Raw genomic sequence first — 18,436 nt, 5'->3', positions numbered from 1 at the left:
GTACTTAGAGCAGTTAAATTAATAGAAACAGAGAGTAAATGGTTGCCAGGGGCTTAGGAAAAGAGGGAATGGGAGTTATTATTTAATGAGTACAGAGTTTCAGTTTTGTAACACAAAGAAGTTCTGGAGAAGGATGGTGGTTCAGTGTGAATGTACTTAATGCTACTGAACTGTGCACTTAAAAACTGTAGTGTTAGTTTTAATTTCTTGAGGAAATACTGTTTTCTGTAGTGGCTGACCAGTTTACATTCCCATCAACAGTGTGGTTCCAAACAAATTTTAGGAAGTTTTTTTCTATTTCTGTGAAAAATGCATTGGAATCAAGATAGAAATTGCATTGAATATATGGATGGCTTTGGGTAGTGTGAACATTATATTAACTCTTCCAATCCATAAAAACAGAATATCTTCCTTTTCTTTTTTAAATCATTTTTATTTTTCAATTACAATTGACCAACATTATTATATTAGTTTCAGGTATACACCCCACTGATTAGACATTACATAACTTACTAAGTGATCATTCTGATAAATCTCACACCCATGTGACACTATACACAGTTATTAGAATATTATTGACTATACTCCCATTGATGCCATTGTAAATGTGATTGGTTTTTTCTTTCTTCAGATAATTCATTGTTAGTGTATAGAAAATACTTATTGATTTTTGCATATTGATTTTTTATCCTACAACTTTACTGAATTCACTGATTAGAACTAACAGTTTTTCATGGAGTCTTTAGGATTTTCAACATATAATGTCATGTTACATGAAAACATTTCATTTCTTTCTTTCCAATTCAGATGTCTTTTATTTATTTTTCTTGCCTGATTGCTCTGGCTGGGACTACCAGTATTATGCTGAATAGGAATGGTGAAGGTGGGCACCCTTGTCTTGTTTCTGATGTTAGGGGAAAAGCTTTCAATCTTTTACCATTGAGTATGATGCAAGCTGTGGGCTTGTCATATATGACATTTATTATGTTGAAGTATATTCCTTCTATATCCAATTTGTTGAGAGTTTTTATCATGAATGAATGTTGGATTCTGTCAGATGCTTTCTCTATACCTACTGAAATGATCATATGATCTTTATTCTTCTATTAATGTGGTATATCACATTTATTGATTTGAGTATGTTGAACCATCCTAGCATCCCAGGGATGAATTCCACTTGATCACAGTGTATCATTCTTTTAATGTGCCACTGTATTGGGCTTGCTAATATTTTATTTAGAATTTTTGCATCTATAGTCATCCGGAATATTGCCCTGTTCTTTTCTTTTCTTGTAGTGTCCTTATCTGGCTTTGGTTTCAGGGTAATGCTGACCTCATAAAATGTGTCTGACAGTGCTCCAACTTCTTTACTTTTTTGGAAGAATTTGAGGATTGGCTAACAAACACACTAACTGGTATTATAAATGTTTGACCTTACACTATCCACCTCTTTTCCACAGTCCTATTTTTAGTCACTAACAACTCAATTGGTACTCAAGCTTAACTCCACAAAGGATGGCCTATATACAGAGGGTTAAAAAAACTAATATTATCCTAAAATTATCTCCCTATAAACCTTCACTTAGTTCCCAAGAAGCTCATTAGGGTCTAGATTCAGGGACCTGGGAAAAAGGGAGACAGAAGACTGACTGTTCTGTGCTCAAGTTGTAAGATTCCTGAGAAACCTTGCGAGATCCTATCTCTGAAGCCCTGTGAGGCAAGAGGACACAGGAAATAAAAAAGTATTTTAGGCCCTGGCCAGTGTTCTCAGTGGTTAGAGAGTCAGCCCATGTATCAAAGCATTGAGGGTTAAATTCCCAGTCAAGGGCACATACCTTGGTTGCAGGTTCGATCTCCCACCCTGGTCATGGCTCGTGAGGGAGGCAACCAATGGATGTCTCTCTCACATTGATGTCTCTCTCTCTCTCTCCCTCCTCCCCTTCCACTCTCTAAAAATGAATGAAAAAAATCCTTGGGTGAGGATTAACCAAAAAAAATGTATATTAACCACACCTCTGAAAAATCTTGAAGTAAACAAAAAAGTGGACATATATGTGATTATTGAATGTTTATATCTACACAGATGCTGTGAAACTGGTATATACATAAAAAGGAAGTAGATTAGTACACTTGACAGAACGTATGTATAAGAAAGGTAGTGTCAAAGACAACAATTGGATAACAATGGATATATTATAATAAAAATTTAATGGAAAAGCCAGTCTTCAAATTCAAATGGAACTGCAAGGAACCCAGAAAAGCCAAAATATTTTGAAAAAGAACAAAGCTGGAGCACTCACACTTCCTGATTTCAAAACTTATAACAAAACTACAATAATCAAGAAAGTATGGTACTGACATAAGGATAAACATATACACCAACAGAATAAAATCGAGAGTCCAGAAATAAAGCCCTATATCTATGAGTTGACTGATTTTTGACAAGATTGTCAAGACCATTAAATAGGGAAAGAATAGTGTCTTCAACAAAGAACTGGGACAACTGAATATCCACATGCTAAACAATGAGGCAGAAACTATACCTCACATCATATACAATTAACTCAAAATGGATCAACAATCTAAATATAAGAGCTAAAACCATAAAACTTTTAGAAGAAAACATAGGATGAATCTTTAACCTTGGATTTGGCAATGGATTTTTAGATATGATTAAAATCAAAAGCATAAGCAACAAAAGAAAAAAATAGAGAAATTGGGCCTCGTGAAAATGTAAAACTTCTGTGTGTCAAAGGATACTATCAAAGTGAAAATACAATCTACAAAATAGGAGAAAATGTTTGGAAATAACTTATCTGATATGGATCTACTATTTAGACTATATAGATTCTTATAACACAACAACAAAAAGACAATCCAACTTAAAAATAGACTAAGGACTTGAATAGACATTTCTCCAAATAAGATATACAACAAATGGCTGAGAAACACATGAAAAGATGCTCAATATCACCGTGTTAGAGAAATAAAAATCAAAACCACACTGAGATACCATTTCACATGCATTAGGATGGCTACAGTCAACAAAATGGAAAATAACAAGTGTTGGTAAGGATGTATAGAAGCTGGAATCATTAAAAATTGCTTCAGAGAATGGTAAAGGTGCTATGGAAAAATGTTTGGTGGTTCCTCAAAAAGTTAAACATAGAATTACAAATGACCTCGCAATTCTACTCCTGGGTATATGCACAAAAGAATTGAAAACAACCCCGGCCAGGCGTGGCTCAGCGGTTGAGCGTCGACCTGGGATCCAGGCGATCGGGGTTCGATTCCCGGTCGGGGCACATGCCCAGGTTGCGGGCTCGATCAATGACCCTCTCATCATTGATGTTTCCATCTCTCTCTCTCTCCCTCTCCTTTCCTCTCTCTAAAATCAATATATTAAAGATATATTTAAAAAAAAAAAAAAGAATTGAAAACAAGTATTCAAATAGTTGTAAGCAAATATTCACATTAGCACTATTCACAACAGCTAAAAGGTGAAAAGAACCTAAATTTCCACCAAATGACAAATGGATAAACAAACTGTGGTATATCCATACAATGTAGTATGGCTCAGCCATAAAAGGAATGAAGGTCTCAGACGTGTTATAACATGGATAAACCCTCAAAACATTATATGCTAAGTCGGCAATTTTCAACTGGTGAGCCGCAGGAATTTTTAAAACATTCAATACCTGACTATTTAGTGAGGGGCACTGACCTCTTTTCCCTTAGATTGTTAAGTAAAAAAATGACAACAGCCAACACAACAATAGCCATCCGGTGTGAATGAATCAAAACTATAGCTATTTTTTGGTCAGATCTGCAAAAAATATAATGTATTTTTTGATGTGCCGCAGAATTTTAGTAATTAGTTTATGTGTGCCATGAGATGAAAAAGGTTGAAAATCACTGTGCTAAGTGAAAGAAGGCAGGTATCAAAGGCCACATATTGTAAGTGAAATGTCAATAATAATAAAAACTATAGAGACAGAAAGGGGACTAGTGGCTTCTAGAGATTCCAAGGAAGAAACAGCAGGGAGTGACTGCTAATAGATATGGGTTCTTTTCTGAGGTGAAAATGTTCCAACATGAGATAGTCATGATCGTTCCATAATTTGTGACTAAACTATAAAAATACAAATTGTACACTTTGAAAGAGTGAACATTATGGTATATGAATTATATCTCAATAAAGCTGTTATTTAAGAAAAGAAGTAAGTATGGGCCAGTGATGGGAGAAGAGAGGAAAAACAATCAAGCAAAATTCAAGATTCTACTTACCAATATCTCAAAGAAATTTTTTTAAAAGGGTGGGTGAGAATGGGTGGGTTTCAAAGATACATTTAAAATTAAAATGGCATTAAGGAACAAATCAAAACCACAATGAGATACCATTTACAACCATTAGCATGGCTACTATCATAAAAAGAGAAATAACAAGGGTTGGTGAGGATGTGGAGAAACGGAAGCCCTTAGTGGGAATGTGAAAGGGTGCAGCTGCTATGGAGAACAGTACAGCAGGTCCTCAGAAAGTTAAACGTAGAATTATCATTACCATACAGCCCAGAAATTCCATTTCTGGGTACAGACAGACCCAAAAGAACTTAAAACGAGGTCTGGAAGAGATATCTGTACACCTACATTCACAGCAGCATTATTCACAACAGCCAAGAGGCGGACGTAACACTAATGTCCATCAACTCTTTAGCCAGACAAAAGAAAAAAGAGAGAAGACTCAAATAAAAATCAGAAACAAAAGAGGAGACATCGCAAGTGATAACAAATACTAAGGATCTTAAGAAACTACCATGAACAATTGTACACTAACAAATTAAACAACCTAAAAGAAATGGATAAATTCCTACAAGCATATGACCTGCCAAGACTGAATCCTGAAGAATTAGAAAATCTGAGCAGACCAATTACAAATAAGGAGATTGAATCAGTCATCAAAAACCTCCTAAGAAAGAAAGGTCCAGGACCAGATGGCTTCACTGGTAAATTCTACCAAACATCTCAAGAGGAATACTAGTGGTTTTTAAACTCTTCCAAAAATTGAAAGGAGGGGGCATCCCAAACTCATTTTACGAAGCCAGCACTACCCTATTTATTTATTTGGATATTTACTTATTCAGTAAATATTTATTTGTTGTCACCAATTTTATACTTTGCTTCTATATTTTTAAATTCAAGAAAATGATAAAATCAAAAGGCTCACAGAATTGTGGTTTTTTTGTTCTAAATAATTGTGTTCATTATTCCAAGATGAATTAAGAAAGAGGTAAAATATACCATAAGACCTTATCACTTCTGACTCCCCTGGAATTAGAAAATTCTCACTGAAACACATAAATCTATTATTATTCAACATTCATACCCTCAACTTTCATAAAGATTTTCAGGAACACATGTAAGTAGTGGCCTATATAACTTAGTAAGTCCTATAACCAAAGTACGCGCAAAAAGGTGAGGAATTATAGTGGTTGAACTAATTATCCTTACATGTTTATTATCATCTCTTTAAATAGAGGACTTTCCCATCAGTCTGCCACTTACCTTCATCATGACATTTAGTGCATATTTTTGATCTGCCCGCCTTGCTGCAGCTTTTGCTTCTGTAGCTTCTTTCGCTCGCTCTTGTGCTTGTAAAATAGATTTCTCCCTTATTCTCTGCATCGTCTCTTTGTCAACTAAAACATAAGGAGTATCATTAAATTAGGATTATGATAAATATTTTTACTTAAGAGAAAACTGCTTATGAGGTTTTTTTGGACCCAGCTTCACATGGAGAAGTGAAAACATTTCTTAATACTAAACTGGCCAAAAGCTAACATTAAAAGGTAAGCGAGTAACTGTATAGTAATTAATTACTACAGAATGAGGGGGGTGGGGGAGAGGATATGAATGAGAGGAGGAACTAGGGAGAGGCGGAATAAGATGACAATGGGGTGGGGGGAGGGCCAGGACAGCAGGAGAACAGAGGCCAGAGAGGGGAGAGGGAGAAGGAAAGGGAGAGGGAGGAGACGCGATGAAGGGAAAGGTAACACATATATTCTCTTCTCTGTCAAGAAAACAGGGCTATTTGCTTATCAGCCCGATCACAATAAATCATCACTATGGCATCTAGAAGAGAAAATAGGCAAGACTATCTGATATGATCAATCGCCTTCACAAACATAAAGGTAATTTATATGTATGAAGAGTACAGGGCCAGTGCTAGGAAAAATTATAAAGTAACACGGCTTGTTATATATAGAATTTTACTACCATTCACAATTATTTTTATACTCAGTGACTCAATGGTTTACACACAGGCTTCGACCCGTTAGGGAGGAGGTAAATTATCTTAAGGGAAGTGGGATCAGGAAGGGATCTAGACTTTGGGGGAGGGAAAAACAGGAGAGGAGAGAAAACTTGGGGGGAGAGTAGAGTGGGGATCGGGGGCGGGGATGAAGCAGGTCCTAGGCAGGGGTTCTTAACCCTTTTGGTACAGCAGATCCCTTGGAAGAATAGTTAAAACCTTATAAACACTTCATAATGTTTTTATTTTATTTTTTTGTTTAATATATCTTTATTGATTTCAGAGAGAGGAAAGGAGAGGGAGAGAGAGATAGAAACATCAATGATGAGAAAGTCATTGATCAAGCCCACAACCAGGGCATGTGCCCTGACCGGGAATCGAACCCCAATCTCCTGGATCCTAGGTCAACGCTCAACCGCTGAGCCACACCAGGCCGGGCTTCATAATGTTGTTAAATGCATGAAATAAAATACACAGGATTATAAAGAAAACAAATCATATTAAAACACAAATATTTTAAAAAATTTGATATTCTAATACATACTTCTTTATTAATGAATTAAATAATATATAGCAACAAGGCTAATACTATAACTTCAAAGTAGTGAGTACAAAAGACAGGTACCTGTGATATGAACATATTTGTGACTTTTATTGGTACTATTGTTGTTTGTTGTCTACCATCACAATTGAAGGGAATGTTAAATTTCAGTTAGAGTTAAGTAAAAAGCATGGAATTTTTATTCATCCAAGATCTTGGCTGGGAATTAGGCATGGAATTAGGTCTGAAGCCTCTCCCCAACCCTGCTCCTGTTTAGTATCAGGGTGGCAGACAACTGAGCCAGCTTCAGGGGCAGAAATAACTAACAGAACATCAACTTTTCAAATAAAATGTTCCACATCTAAAATAAATATAAAGTATATCAAGATGGAAAAAAATGAAGCAAATATGTTTTGAATAATGAGGGAAACAGGCATAGAGTACAGACTGGAGTTCCACAATACTTTATGTGAAAAAAGGATTGTTAAAGAAATAATTTCACTAAATTGCAACCAGATTTCTGAAGTAAAATCGATGTTCATTACTTGTTATGTAAGTTAACTTTAAGATTGTTTGGAGTAGTTTAAATCAGAGGTTAACTATGGCCAAACCCAACCTGTTGCCTTTTCTTTTATAGCACACAAGCAAATAACTTTTACATTTTTAAATAGTTGAAAAATCAAATATTATTTAATAATATTTTGTGACATATAAAATTCAATTCAGTTCACATTTCAGTGTCAATAAATATGTACTGCCCAGCTGGCGTGGCTCAGCGGTTGAGCATCAACCTAGGATCCAGGAGATTGAGGTTCGATTCCCAGTCACGGCACATGCCCAGGTTGTGGGCTCGATTCCCCATAAGGGGGGGGTGCAGGAGGCAGCCGATCAATGACTACCTCATCATTGATGTTTCAATCTTTCTCTCTCCCTCTCCCTTCCTCTCTCTGAAAACAATAAAGATATATTTTTTTAAAAATTAAAAATAAAAATATGCACTGTGGTACACCTGAAACCAAAACAAACTAAAACTTTTTTTTTTTATCCTCACTTGAAGATATTTTTTCCATTGCATTTGAGAGTAGAAGGGAAAGAGAAAGAGAGAGTGAGAGAGAGAGAGAGAGGAATGCCAATGTGAGAGAGAGACATCGATTGGTTGCTTGTAGCAGGAGCCCCTGACCAGGGCCAAGAATGAAGCCTGCAACCGAGGTATGTGCCCTTGGACAGAACTGAACCTGGGACCCTGCCATCCACAGGCCAGCTTTCTAACCACTGAGCCAAACCAGCTAGGGCACAAAATAAAATTGAATGTAAACTGTTAAAAAAAAAAAAAAAGTATTGTCTATGGCTGCTTTTGTGCTACAATGGCAGAACTGAGTAACTATGACAGAGACCATATAGCCCAAAAATCCAAAATATTATCTGGTCCTTTACAGAAGAAGTTTGTCAAACCGTGGGTTAAATGGTTAAAATTTGGAACAGTTGGACATATAATCATCAAAGAGAAGAATCAAGTATCTGTGCAATGAGAGCAGATGTGTAGAACAGAGAGGAAGATCACGATTAGCAAAGAAAATCCCTCCCCACTCCTGGATGAAGTGGCCAACCAGGTTTAAAAGGGAATTTGACATAGAAGGAAATGTTTCATGTCAGAAATCAAGAAAATTAACAGATTTTCCCATATGACCCTTCTTTAGAATCTAAAAAGTTGGTGCGCAAAACATTTCCTGGAGAAATCTGTTGGCCACCAGCAGACAGACAGACACAGACACAGACACAGACACACACACACACACACACACACACACACACACACACACACACGTCAGTAGTTCTCAAACCTGGCCAGTCATCAGAATCACCCGGGAAGTCCCACCCTACCCCTCATCTGTTGGTTTTTTTAAATAAGCCATCACAATAGATGATGGTTCTGACAAAATTAAGATTATCAACAAGAGTTGAAATAAATAAAAGTGTTTACACTTAATCTTATATAAGAAGCTGGAACACCCTGGGTGTGTTTCATGATATATTCCCAGGTCCCATCTCAGGTTTATTGAATCACAAAGAAAGGCTGGGGTAGGGGAGCAAGAATCTGTTTTAAAAAAAAACTCCTCAGTATGGGACTCACTAAAGTAATCTAGCTATGGTAACTTACCTTAATCAGTACGTTCTGAGTCCTGAAGATTAAAAAATTAAGTTTCACTGCAAGATACCAAGAAAGCATTCATATAGAGAATGATAGCAATCTCTCCATTCTTAATATTCCCTACTGCCAGAGAACTAAGAGAAATTTCAGACAGCAGATATAAAGCACTGTAAAACATGAAAACCAGAAGAGGGGTAAAGAAAACAGAGCTAAAGCAGTTGAGAGCAACTACTGACCCACAAAGCTGTTCTTGGCAGACGGACGGAATACTGATTAAGAGCACAGAGAATAGGGAATCTTAATTTTATACATTATGATCCCTGGAAAGCTTTTTAAAAAACTACCAACACTGGGGTCCCACTCCTAGAAACTGGTTTGATTGGTCGAGGCAGGGGTGGGGAACCTTTTTTCTGCCAAGGGCCATTTGGATATTTATTACATCATTCGAGTGCCATACAAAATTATCAACTTAAAAATTAGCCAGCTACATTTGGTCAGGCATTTAATTAACTGATCCCTAATGTGATGGCTGGAACTGCTTCTCTTTGGTGAAGCCTTGACAGGGCCAGACCAAATGATTTCGCTCCCCCTATGCGGCCCAGCCAAGTGGCTGGACGTTCCCCACCCCTGGTCTAGGGTAAATTTCAGACATTGTATTACTTAAAAGTTCTAAGATGATTCAAATATCTGCATATTTGAGGGTTGAGAACCATCATTCTACAGTCAAACTGCTAAGACTCCAGTTTCAATCTGCCACTTGAGTGACCTTTGTCAATGACTAAACCCTCTGCGCCTCAGTAGCCTCACCTTTAAAAGGGGGAGAGGGGTACCTAAGTGATAGGTGGTTGTCAGGAGTAACAGATGTGTTAAATGCCTAATACAAATAAGTGCTCAATATAGGTCATATCCACAGGCCTTATCCACTGAAGATACAAGCCCATATCTTCTGCTTAAGAGTTATTATTAATGTGCTCTAACTTTTGAATAATTCAACCTTTAGGTTATTTAAGTGGCAGCTGAAGCGCTATCTCATTTAAATCATGCTCATGTGCCTATTTTTTTTTTTTTTTTCCTGGAAGAGCAACATAATTGTTTCAAAAGAGAATTTTTTAAAAGGTATAAAATATAAAAAGCACAAAGAGCTTACCACCTGACACGGAAAGGGTCTCCCACATGACCGCCTCTTTTTTTTGTAAGGTGAAAACAATAGTGTCATTCCCAACCTTGGCTTTGCTGTTCTCATCGTCTATGGGCGCATAGAGAAACACCTCGAATAAAAATGGAGCGAAGTTGACCTATTCCGAAGGGGGAAACAAACGAATGGTAATTCAGTTACACAAATTAAAACCACAGCCGTTAAAAAATACGTGATAGAGACCAAAATCATTTTCTTAAATGACTGCTATCAATTTACGACAGGCGTAAGTAGGAACCCTGGATAAAAACCACCTCTGATTTGATAACATCTGCCTGCGGATGAGGCGTCACGTGCATGGGATTCGTGTCTTGCTGTCAATGGCACTAAGATTTTAGGCGGCTCCGCGCGGAGGACGCGCCCGCCGCGCGCACTCGAGGGCGCCCCCGCAGCAGCTCCCGCCCACGCCCGGCGCCCCTCGCGGTCCCGCCTCCAGACAGTTTTCGGCGCAGAACACGTTCCTACCTTCAGATAGTTTTCCGTGCAGAACACGTCCGCATCCCTGACGCAGACGCCCCGCAGAGGCACGGAGATGAACACCGCGGCCTCCGTCTGCTGCCAGCGGTAGTCGCCAACCTGCAGCGGCATCGCGAGGGGCAGGCGCCGGCGCCGGGGCCGCGGGCCGGGACTCGCGCAGCTCGGTTGCTAGGGAAGCCGCGGTTGCCACGCGCCAGCCCTTCCGGGTCAGGCGGGGCCGTGGCGCCCCGAGCTCCCAGGGTGGCCCGGGCGGGCGACCCCCGCCGACTGCCCTCGTGACGGCCGGGGCGTCCAGGCAGCGTCCTTAGACCACTTCCTAGGGTCTCGTTCCTTCCCCAAAGTCGGAGCGAGTCTCGGGAGGCGTAGGCCCGCGTCCGCTCAGGCCAGAGAAGAGCGTCCCGCCCGAGGACGCAGAGAAAAACGTGGGCTTGCGGGGCGGGCAGCGTGACCCTTGCAAAGCAGGTGCGACGCCGGCGCGCCCCGCGCCTCGGGCCTTTGGTTTGTCCCGCCTGGGCTGGGAGCGGCAGCGCCCTTGGCGTTCCCGTTTGGGGCGTTTCCCGCCCGGGGTCTTACCTGTGCTGTTGCAGGCCTTCAAATCCAGTCAACTGTAAGGCCACCAGAAGCACCTGAAGTGGGCTTCGCTCCGGGGTCTGAGGACTGGGGAGAAGTGATGGCTCACCTGACGAATTCGCGGCTGCCCCTCAGCTGTAGGATGTGTTGAATTCACACAGGTACATTTTACGGCTGCTCAGGAGGGAGACTTAGAACGTTAGGCGAGAAGGAAACTTGACATATTTAAGGAGTCCTGGGTCGATACAGCACTTATCCCTGTTGCCACACAGATGAGTGGCAGAACCTCGATGAAGATCCTGATCTCTTAACTACCATTCCAGTGTTCTTCCCCCTGGCTGCTTTCTGTAGATCCCAGTTTATAAATTACTAGAATCTGATGTTAAAAACAAACAGTGAACCTACATGAAAATTAGGTACTTGCAACCTAATGAAGAAAAATTAACTAAAAATTTGATTTTAAAAATTAGCCATCTAGAGCTTTGGATTTTAAACTTTTTAGTTTTCGAGGCCATTAACGCAAATTACAAAGGTCCTGAAAATTTCCTTGAGGAAAGTTTAGAAGCAACAGACTTGGGAGAAAACATTATCTTTTTCCCCAAACAGGGGAAGGGGAAACTTACAAAGCCAAGAAAAAACTCAGGTTGGCCCAGTCCCCCATCATCCCAAGGAGAGGCACGCTGGGGCCAGGGCATGATCTGTAGTGTGTGCTGGCATTACAGGAGAGGAAGCCCATCCCCTGGCTGCTCTCTCTTTTCATAGGGCAAACAAGAAAAGAACCTTGTCAGCAGGGAAACTACTGGGGAACCAGGCAGCCTTGGTTTAGGTGCCAGCTACCTGGGCACCTTGACTCACATGGAAAGTTCTAGTTGGAACAAAGTACCATGGCAAGCTGAATTCAGGTGCAGGCCCTCCTATGGGGAGACAGGAGGTCAAGGTCCTATTAGCTGCTTCCCTAGAAAAACCCAGAGAGAACACCCAAAGTCATTTTAATTCTGTTAATATATATTTTTTTCTTTTTAAAAAACTGACACTATTACAAATGTCCCCCATTTTCTCCCCTTTTGCCTCCTTCCACCCAGTCCCCCCAACCCCCAACTTTACCACATTGTTCTCTGTGTCCATGGTCTGTGCACATATGCATATGTTTTTTGGCTAGTCTCTTCCAGTTCCCCCTCCCCCTCCCCTCTGAGCACTGTCAGTCTGTTCCATGTATCCAAGCTACCTCTTTATTGTCAACACAACAGTCAGAATGCTCCTTCTCTCCTGAAAATTTTCCAGCCACTTTTTAGGGCCTCCAATTCAGCAAATGTTATGTGCTAATTCACTCTTTCAATTCTTTGGTGATACTGAATAGCAATTACCAACTGTGCAAATTGCAGAACTGCACCTTAGGCCCGCGCCTTCCTATGAGCTAGAGTCCCAGGTATCAGTTGGAGGTAGACTTTGCTTTGTAGTCTCCTTTCACAAGTAATTCAGCAGTGAAGAGGAATCCCAGTTCAGTCCCTAGCTTAAAACAGTGCTGCTTTTTGCCCCCCTTTCATTCCTATTTGTCTAGCATTTTTTTCCCCTCTAAATACGTTTTATTGATTTTAGAGAGAGGGGAAGGGAGAGGGAGAAACATCGATGGGCTGCCTCCTGCACGCCCCCTACTGGGGAACAAGCCCAAAACCCTGGGCATGTGCCCTGACCTGGAGTCCAACCAGCAACTTTTTGGTGCATGGGACAACACTCAATCAACTGAGTCACGCTAGCCAGGGCTCTACCATTTTTTTAAAAAATTTTAAATATATACATATATGTGTGTTTATATATATATATACTTTTTTTTTTCTAGTGAGAGAAAGGAGAGGAAGAGAGAAACATCAATGATGAGAGAGAGTCATTGATTTACTGCTTCCTGCATGACTCCTGCTGGGGATCGAGCCCGAAACCTGGGCATGTGCCCTGACCGGGAACTGAACCTGGATCTCATGGACCATTGGTTGATATTCAACCGCTGAGCCACACCGGCTAGGCTCTGTCTACCATCTTTTTAAAAATCATTTTCACGAGAGGCTTGTCAGTTTTATTAATCTTTTAAACAACCTACTGTGGCTTTATTATTCCTCTCCAGTGTTTGTTTTCTATTTTATTTCCTTTATATATATGTAAAAAAATTTCCTTCCATTTTCCTTAGGATCTTTTATTCTTCTGTTATCCTCTTGAGATCAATACTTAGCTCATTATATTTTGGGCTTAAAAATTATCTAAAGCTATACATTTCCTCTTTAGTATTGCATTATTGCATCTCATATGTTTTATAATGTAGTACTTTTAAGACCTCATTACCCTGCCAGATTAGAACTTGACTGCAAATTTCTGCTCTGGACCCAGAGTCAGCCTCAGCGTGGATTATGCCTCCTTTTTATACTTCTTGTCCTTGGATACGTTTATGTTGGTTTTGAGCCCAATTTTAGGTTTTATAATTTATCACTGCTATAGGTTTGGAACAGAGTGGGTACCTTGGAGCATCAGTTCATGTTATTTGATCAGCAGTCTCTGTATACTTTCTCTCTCCCCTACAGTAGGTAAGATACACACATTTTTATTGATTTTTTCCTTCCATATCTTTAAATAGAACTTTCATGCATTCCAATTGTATCTTGATGTAATTTTATCTTATTGTCACTTCTATTACCTCTAAAGCCAAGTTGTATCAACTGACACTTTCACATTTTATGCAGCTTCTTTTCATGTGAGACTCAAGGCACCTGATGGTTGCTTCAAACAAACTTTGAAGGTCTTCTGACAACCTAATATTGTCATTCAAGCAAGTTTGTTCTCAGTATTGTTACAATGGTGTCTCTGCTTCAGGGATAGTTAAGCTGCTGAGGTTGTAGAACTCATCTTCAATTAATTTTCCATTAACAAAATTGAAGTCCTAATTTGTTAAAATCAAAATTTCTTAAGGAATCTCAGGACTCAGAGTTATATATAAACTTCACAGGGGGGGAAAAAGTATCTGTATGAAAGGCCTGTCCAAAAATATTGTTTTGTTACTCAGTATAAAATTAAGTTCCTGGTAAATTGTAAGCTATTGTTCTGCTTAATGTTTCTTGGGACATCTCCCACCTAGTCAAAACAGTTACATCTACTTGTCTGATGAAAGTTAAGCACTTAAAAAACAGTTATTTTTCTCTAAAAACTAGCTTTATTTAAAAGAATCTGAAGCATAACACTATAGGAAACAAGCTTACAATACATATTGTTCAAGAAAGCCTGCCATACATAATTTCTACTAATAGTAGGTCTATATACTGATAAATAATATTCTTTATACAATGCACAAATGACACTTAGCATGGTCCCTGAAAAGAATGACCAATCATAACGGGACTGTTTTGATAGAACCTCTACCTATCTTAGTAATCTATAGAATAAAAACTTACAAAGTGGACGATGAATTAAACACCTCCAATTTTAAATTCTAGCATGGCATTTAAGAAAGAAGAAAAAGGGATCAGAAGAAGAAAATTGTAAGAGTTAACTATCTTTAAAAGAAAAAGAATTGGCTTATCACTATTTATAATAATTATTAAAAAGTAATTCAGATTTGAGAATTATATGGTTTAATACTTGGAAGCCCTTAGACATGCAAAGTATCCATTATCTACTATATTCTATTAGTTACCAAGCCAATTTTATTTCTCCAAAAACTGTAACCTGTACATTAACTATATAAAGAAAATAAACAATATGGGGGTAACCTAGTCACTTCATAGTTTATTTAAGTTTTTCCACAAAGCAATTCATGAATCACTTAATACTAATACTTCTTTAAACTTCTGATTTAAATAGAAACAGACCCAGTTCTAAAAGATAGTATGTAAAAACATCAGAAAAATTCCTAACACGTAATACTAAATTTTTAACAAAAAAAAATAGACCCATGAAAACATTGGGTATTCAAGTATAATATAATGGAATGACACAGTATGGCATCTGGCATTTTTAAAAATATTAAGAACTGAACCAGATTTATTGCTACGTCAATCCTAGCAATAGTCAACAATCAAATGCACAAAATATACCACAACAACCATGCCAAAAAATGATGTAGAGATATCATTAACATAGCATAGGTAGACATTTATCTTGTAATATACATCATTGACATAGTAAAACCTTATTAATTCAGGATAGTTTGAATTGGTAAAAGTCTAAAATTTGAATATTTCAAAAAGATATGCAGTTTAAGCACTCACAAGCATTCATTTTTCTTCCAAGCATATAATTTCAAATATACATATTTGCATTGGCCAAGTATTACCTATTATAATTCTTTTGGGTACTTGTTTTAATGATAAAAGAATACTTTTAAACTAGTATTCTTAAATGCCTCTAAAAAGCTTAGAGATTTTCCAAGATTAAACATTTTTCTTTAAAATTTTGATTGACTTTTACTAACAAATCTTTTCATCAGATACTACAAAGTAAACACCAATCAAGTTCTTTTATCGATGGATACAAATTCTAAGTAAATTAGAGGCGTTCCATGGTATCGTAATACAAGCATACCTTGTTTTATTGTGCTTTGTTTTATTGCACTTTATAGATATTGCATTTTACAAATTGAAGGTTTGTGGCAACTCAATGTCGAGCAAGTCTATCGACAAAATTTTCCCAATAGGCTCAGATGATAAAGTATTTTTAATTAAAGTATGTACATTGTTTTTTAGACATGTTATTGCACACTTAATAGACTACACTATAATATAAACATAACTTATATGCATTGGAACAACAAAAAAAGTGTGTGACTCACTTTATTGCAATATTCACTTTATTGCATGGTCTGAAATGGAATCTGCAATATCTTCGAGGTATGCCTATAGTTTCTTAATAAATGAAGATTAGTATTACTTCTCATTTTGGTTATGGTGGAGTGAATGGTATCTCTTTTGGTTGAAGGACATCAGATTAAGTTCAAAGTCTAGTATATAATTTTAATGGTGTGGGCTGAAAATATCCTAATATGTACTGTCAAGATAACTCTTTAGTAAGTTATAACTGTAAGAGGAAGATCAACATTTTAAGAAGTATTTATTGTATTATGAGTGTTATGAATTGCTAACACCAAATTTTACCCATCTCAAAGATATCAGGCCATCTACTAATCCATAAATATTGATGTTTCACATACTTCATAGAGTAGCTTAAACATACCAGCATAAGAAACAATTAGTATTACATAGTAATTTCCTTTGCCACAGGAATAAATGTTGGACAAAGTCTGGAAACATTTTATTTTCCAATTTGAATTACAGTAATTTTGCCACAGACCACAGCACTAGTGCATGTGTTACTTTAGACATGCTCTATGAACAAAACAAAAAATCACTGCAAAAATACATGTCACCAATGTGGAACACACTCAGATTTGTATAAAAGTACTGAACTAATATCCCAAAAAGAGGTATATGTAAACAGTACATAAGGAAGAAATAGTTTTAATATGAAACAGTCATTTAAGTCACATACATCATGATAAGAAGCAGGACTTTCTTTTATAAGATATTTTAACTAACAAGCAACATCATTACATCATCTACGGAACAAGGAAGTACAGGTATTTAGAATACACTTTAATATAATTGCAAGTAATCTGACAAACTAAGACAAAGATGAAGCTTATCCATTGGGTTCATGAAAAGTTTTCAATGAAATACAGGCAGTCTTTGATGTATTGTCTGGCTTATATATAGCCACTTTCTTCCCTTCATTTCCCCCAGACCACTTGTCTTGGGAGATGTTAATGCCATCCCCAGCCTCCTTACTCCAAGGGTGTCTCTAAACTCCCATCACTGTACTAAGAGTTGGGAAAATGCAGGTGTGACTTCCATACTGCTCTGTTGGCTAAATGGAATATAGAAAAAGGTGAAGTTGCTAACATTTGCAAATGAGAAGAAAACTTCTAAGTTTAGAGAAGTAGAGGAAAGGAAACTTTTAAAATCCCAACAATCTAGCCCGGCCAGGCGTGGCTCAGCGACTGAGCGTCAACCTAGGATCCAGGCGATTGGGGTTCGATTCCCAGTTAGGGCACATGCCCAGGTTGCGGGCTCAATACCCGGTCGGGGGCGTGCTAGGAGGCAGCCGATCAATGACTCTCTCATCATTGATGTTTCTCTCTCTTTATCCCTCTCCTTTCTTCTCTCTGAAATCAATAAAGATATATTTTAAAAAGAAAATAAAATCCCAACAATCTAAAGGAAATTATGAAGTATTCTCAAGAAAATATCAGCCAGTTTGATAAAAATGCTGTTTCCTACGGTGCCTGAAATGTGGTCATTTTGTCTGAAACCTTAGATAGTGGATTGATTCATTCTGAACTAATAAACACCCTTTAAAATAAAAATTTAATCCCACTGTCTTCACAATCTTCATTCCCACATCTTGGTAGAAAACCGTTTTCCCTTAAAATCTAGTCAACCACAGCCGCACAAAGAAATGGGAATTCTGATTGGAGAAAAGACATGAAATTCTGAAGCAGAATATCCAGGAAGGGAAAATGTAGGTTGGCTTATACAGCATCCCACCAGAGTTTAGGATGGTAAGAGGGTAATGGGAAACACTCACACCAAAGAACTTAACCCTCCTCAATCACATCATGGAAGAGGAAAAGACTTCTGCTTCTTTCTGCCACCTACACTGACTGGTTCCCTAAAGACGCTGAGCGCGCAGCATGATACTACTGGTTAACTACATCATGCTTTAAATAAGCCTTTATGAGCTTCCCTAAGATTCTAATTAGCTTACATAGAGTTCCAAACCACTATTTACAAATAAACTTTGGGAGCCTCAATACTTTTAAATTTTTTAATTAAAAAAAAACCCCTAAAATAGGATAAATGTTCATGCATATGAAACCTCAATGCACTGCAAAAAACCCAAAAACTATTTAGAGCTCCCTTTTCATTGCTTATATATATTTTTACAATTACATATAATCACTATAGTACATTGGACAATAAGTACTAGCACTTTCAATTTGTTCAAGATGAACAAGTTTGAAAGACTATTGGATAGACTCCTGATACTTATTCGGATGATTAAAGTTGGCAGATTTCACAGTGACTCATAACTACTAGGTTTTTTTTCCCTATCACTAGTCAGAGCTGGGAGTCTAAAAACAAAAAAAAACCCAAAAGACCCTAA

The 18,436-nt window shown here is 38.0% G+C and overlaps 1 protein-coding gene across 1 annotated transcript in view; it reads right to left on the bottom strand.

Annotated features, from left to right (window-relative positions):
* Positions 1 to 10,780, bottom strand: part of DNAAF4 (dynein axonemal assembly factor 4) — a 31,991-nt gene extending 21,211 nt beyond the window's left edge. Inside the window, exons 1-3 of the mRNA XM_087821342.1 lie at positions 10,658 to 10,780; positions 10,145 to 10,292; positions 5,563 to 5,696 (exon numbers count right to left, since the gene is read on the bottom strand). Of these exons, the coding sequence (XP_087677468.1) occupies positions 5,563 to 5,696; positions 10,145 to 10,292; positions 10,658 to 10,780 (405 nt within the window). The remainder of the gene's footprint in view (positions 1 to 5,562; positions 5,697 to 10,144; positions 10,293 to 10,657) is intronic.
* Between the last annotated feature and the right edge of the window lie 7,656 nt (positions 10,781 to 18,436).

This window comes from Miniopterus natalensis, chromosome 1 (assembly GCF_054644295.1).
Source record: "Miniopterus natalensis isolate mMinNat1 chromosome 1, mMinNat1.hap1, whole genome shotgun sequence".
Taxonomy (NCBI): Eukaryota; Metazoa; Chordata; class Mammalia; order Chiroptera; family Miniopteridae; genus Miniopterus; species Miniopterus natalensis.
This window is presented reverse-complemented; position numbering and strand designations above follow the sequence as displayed.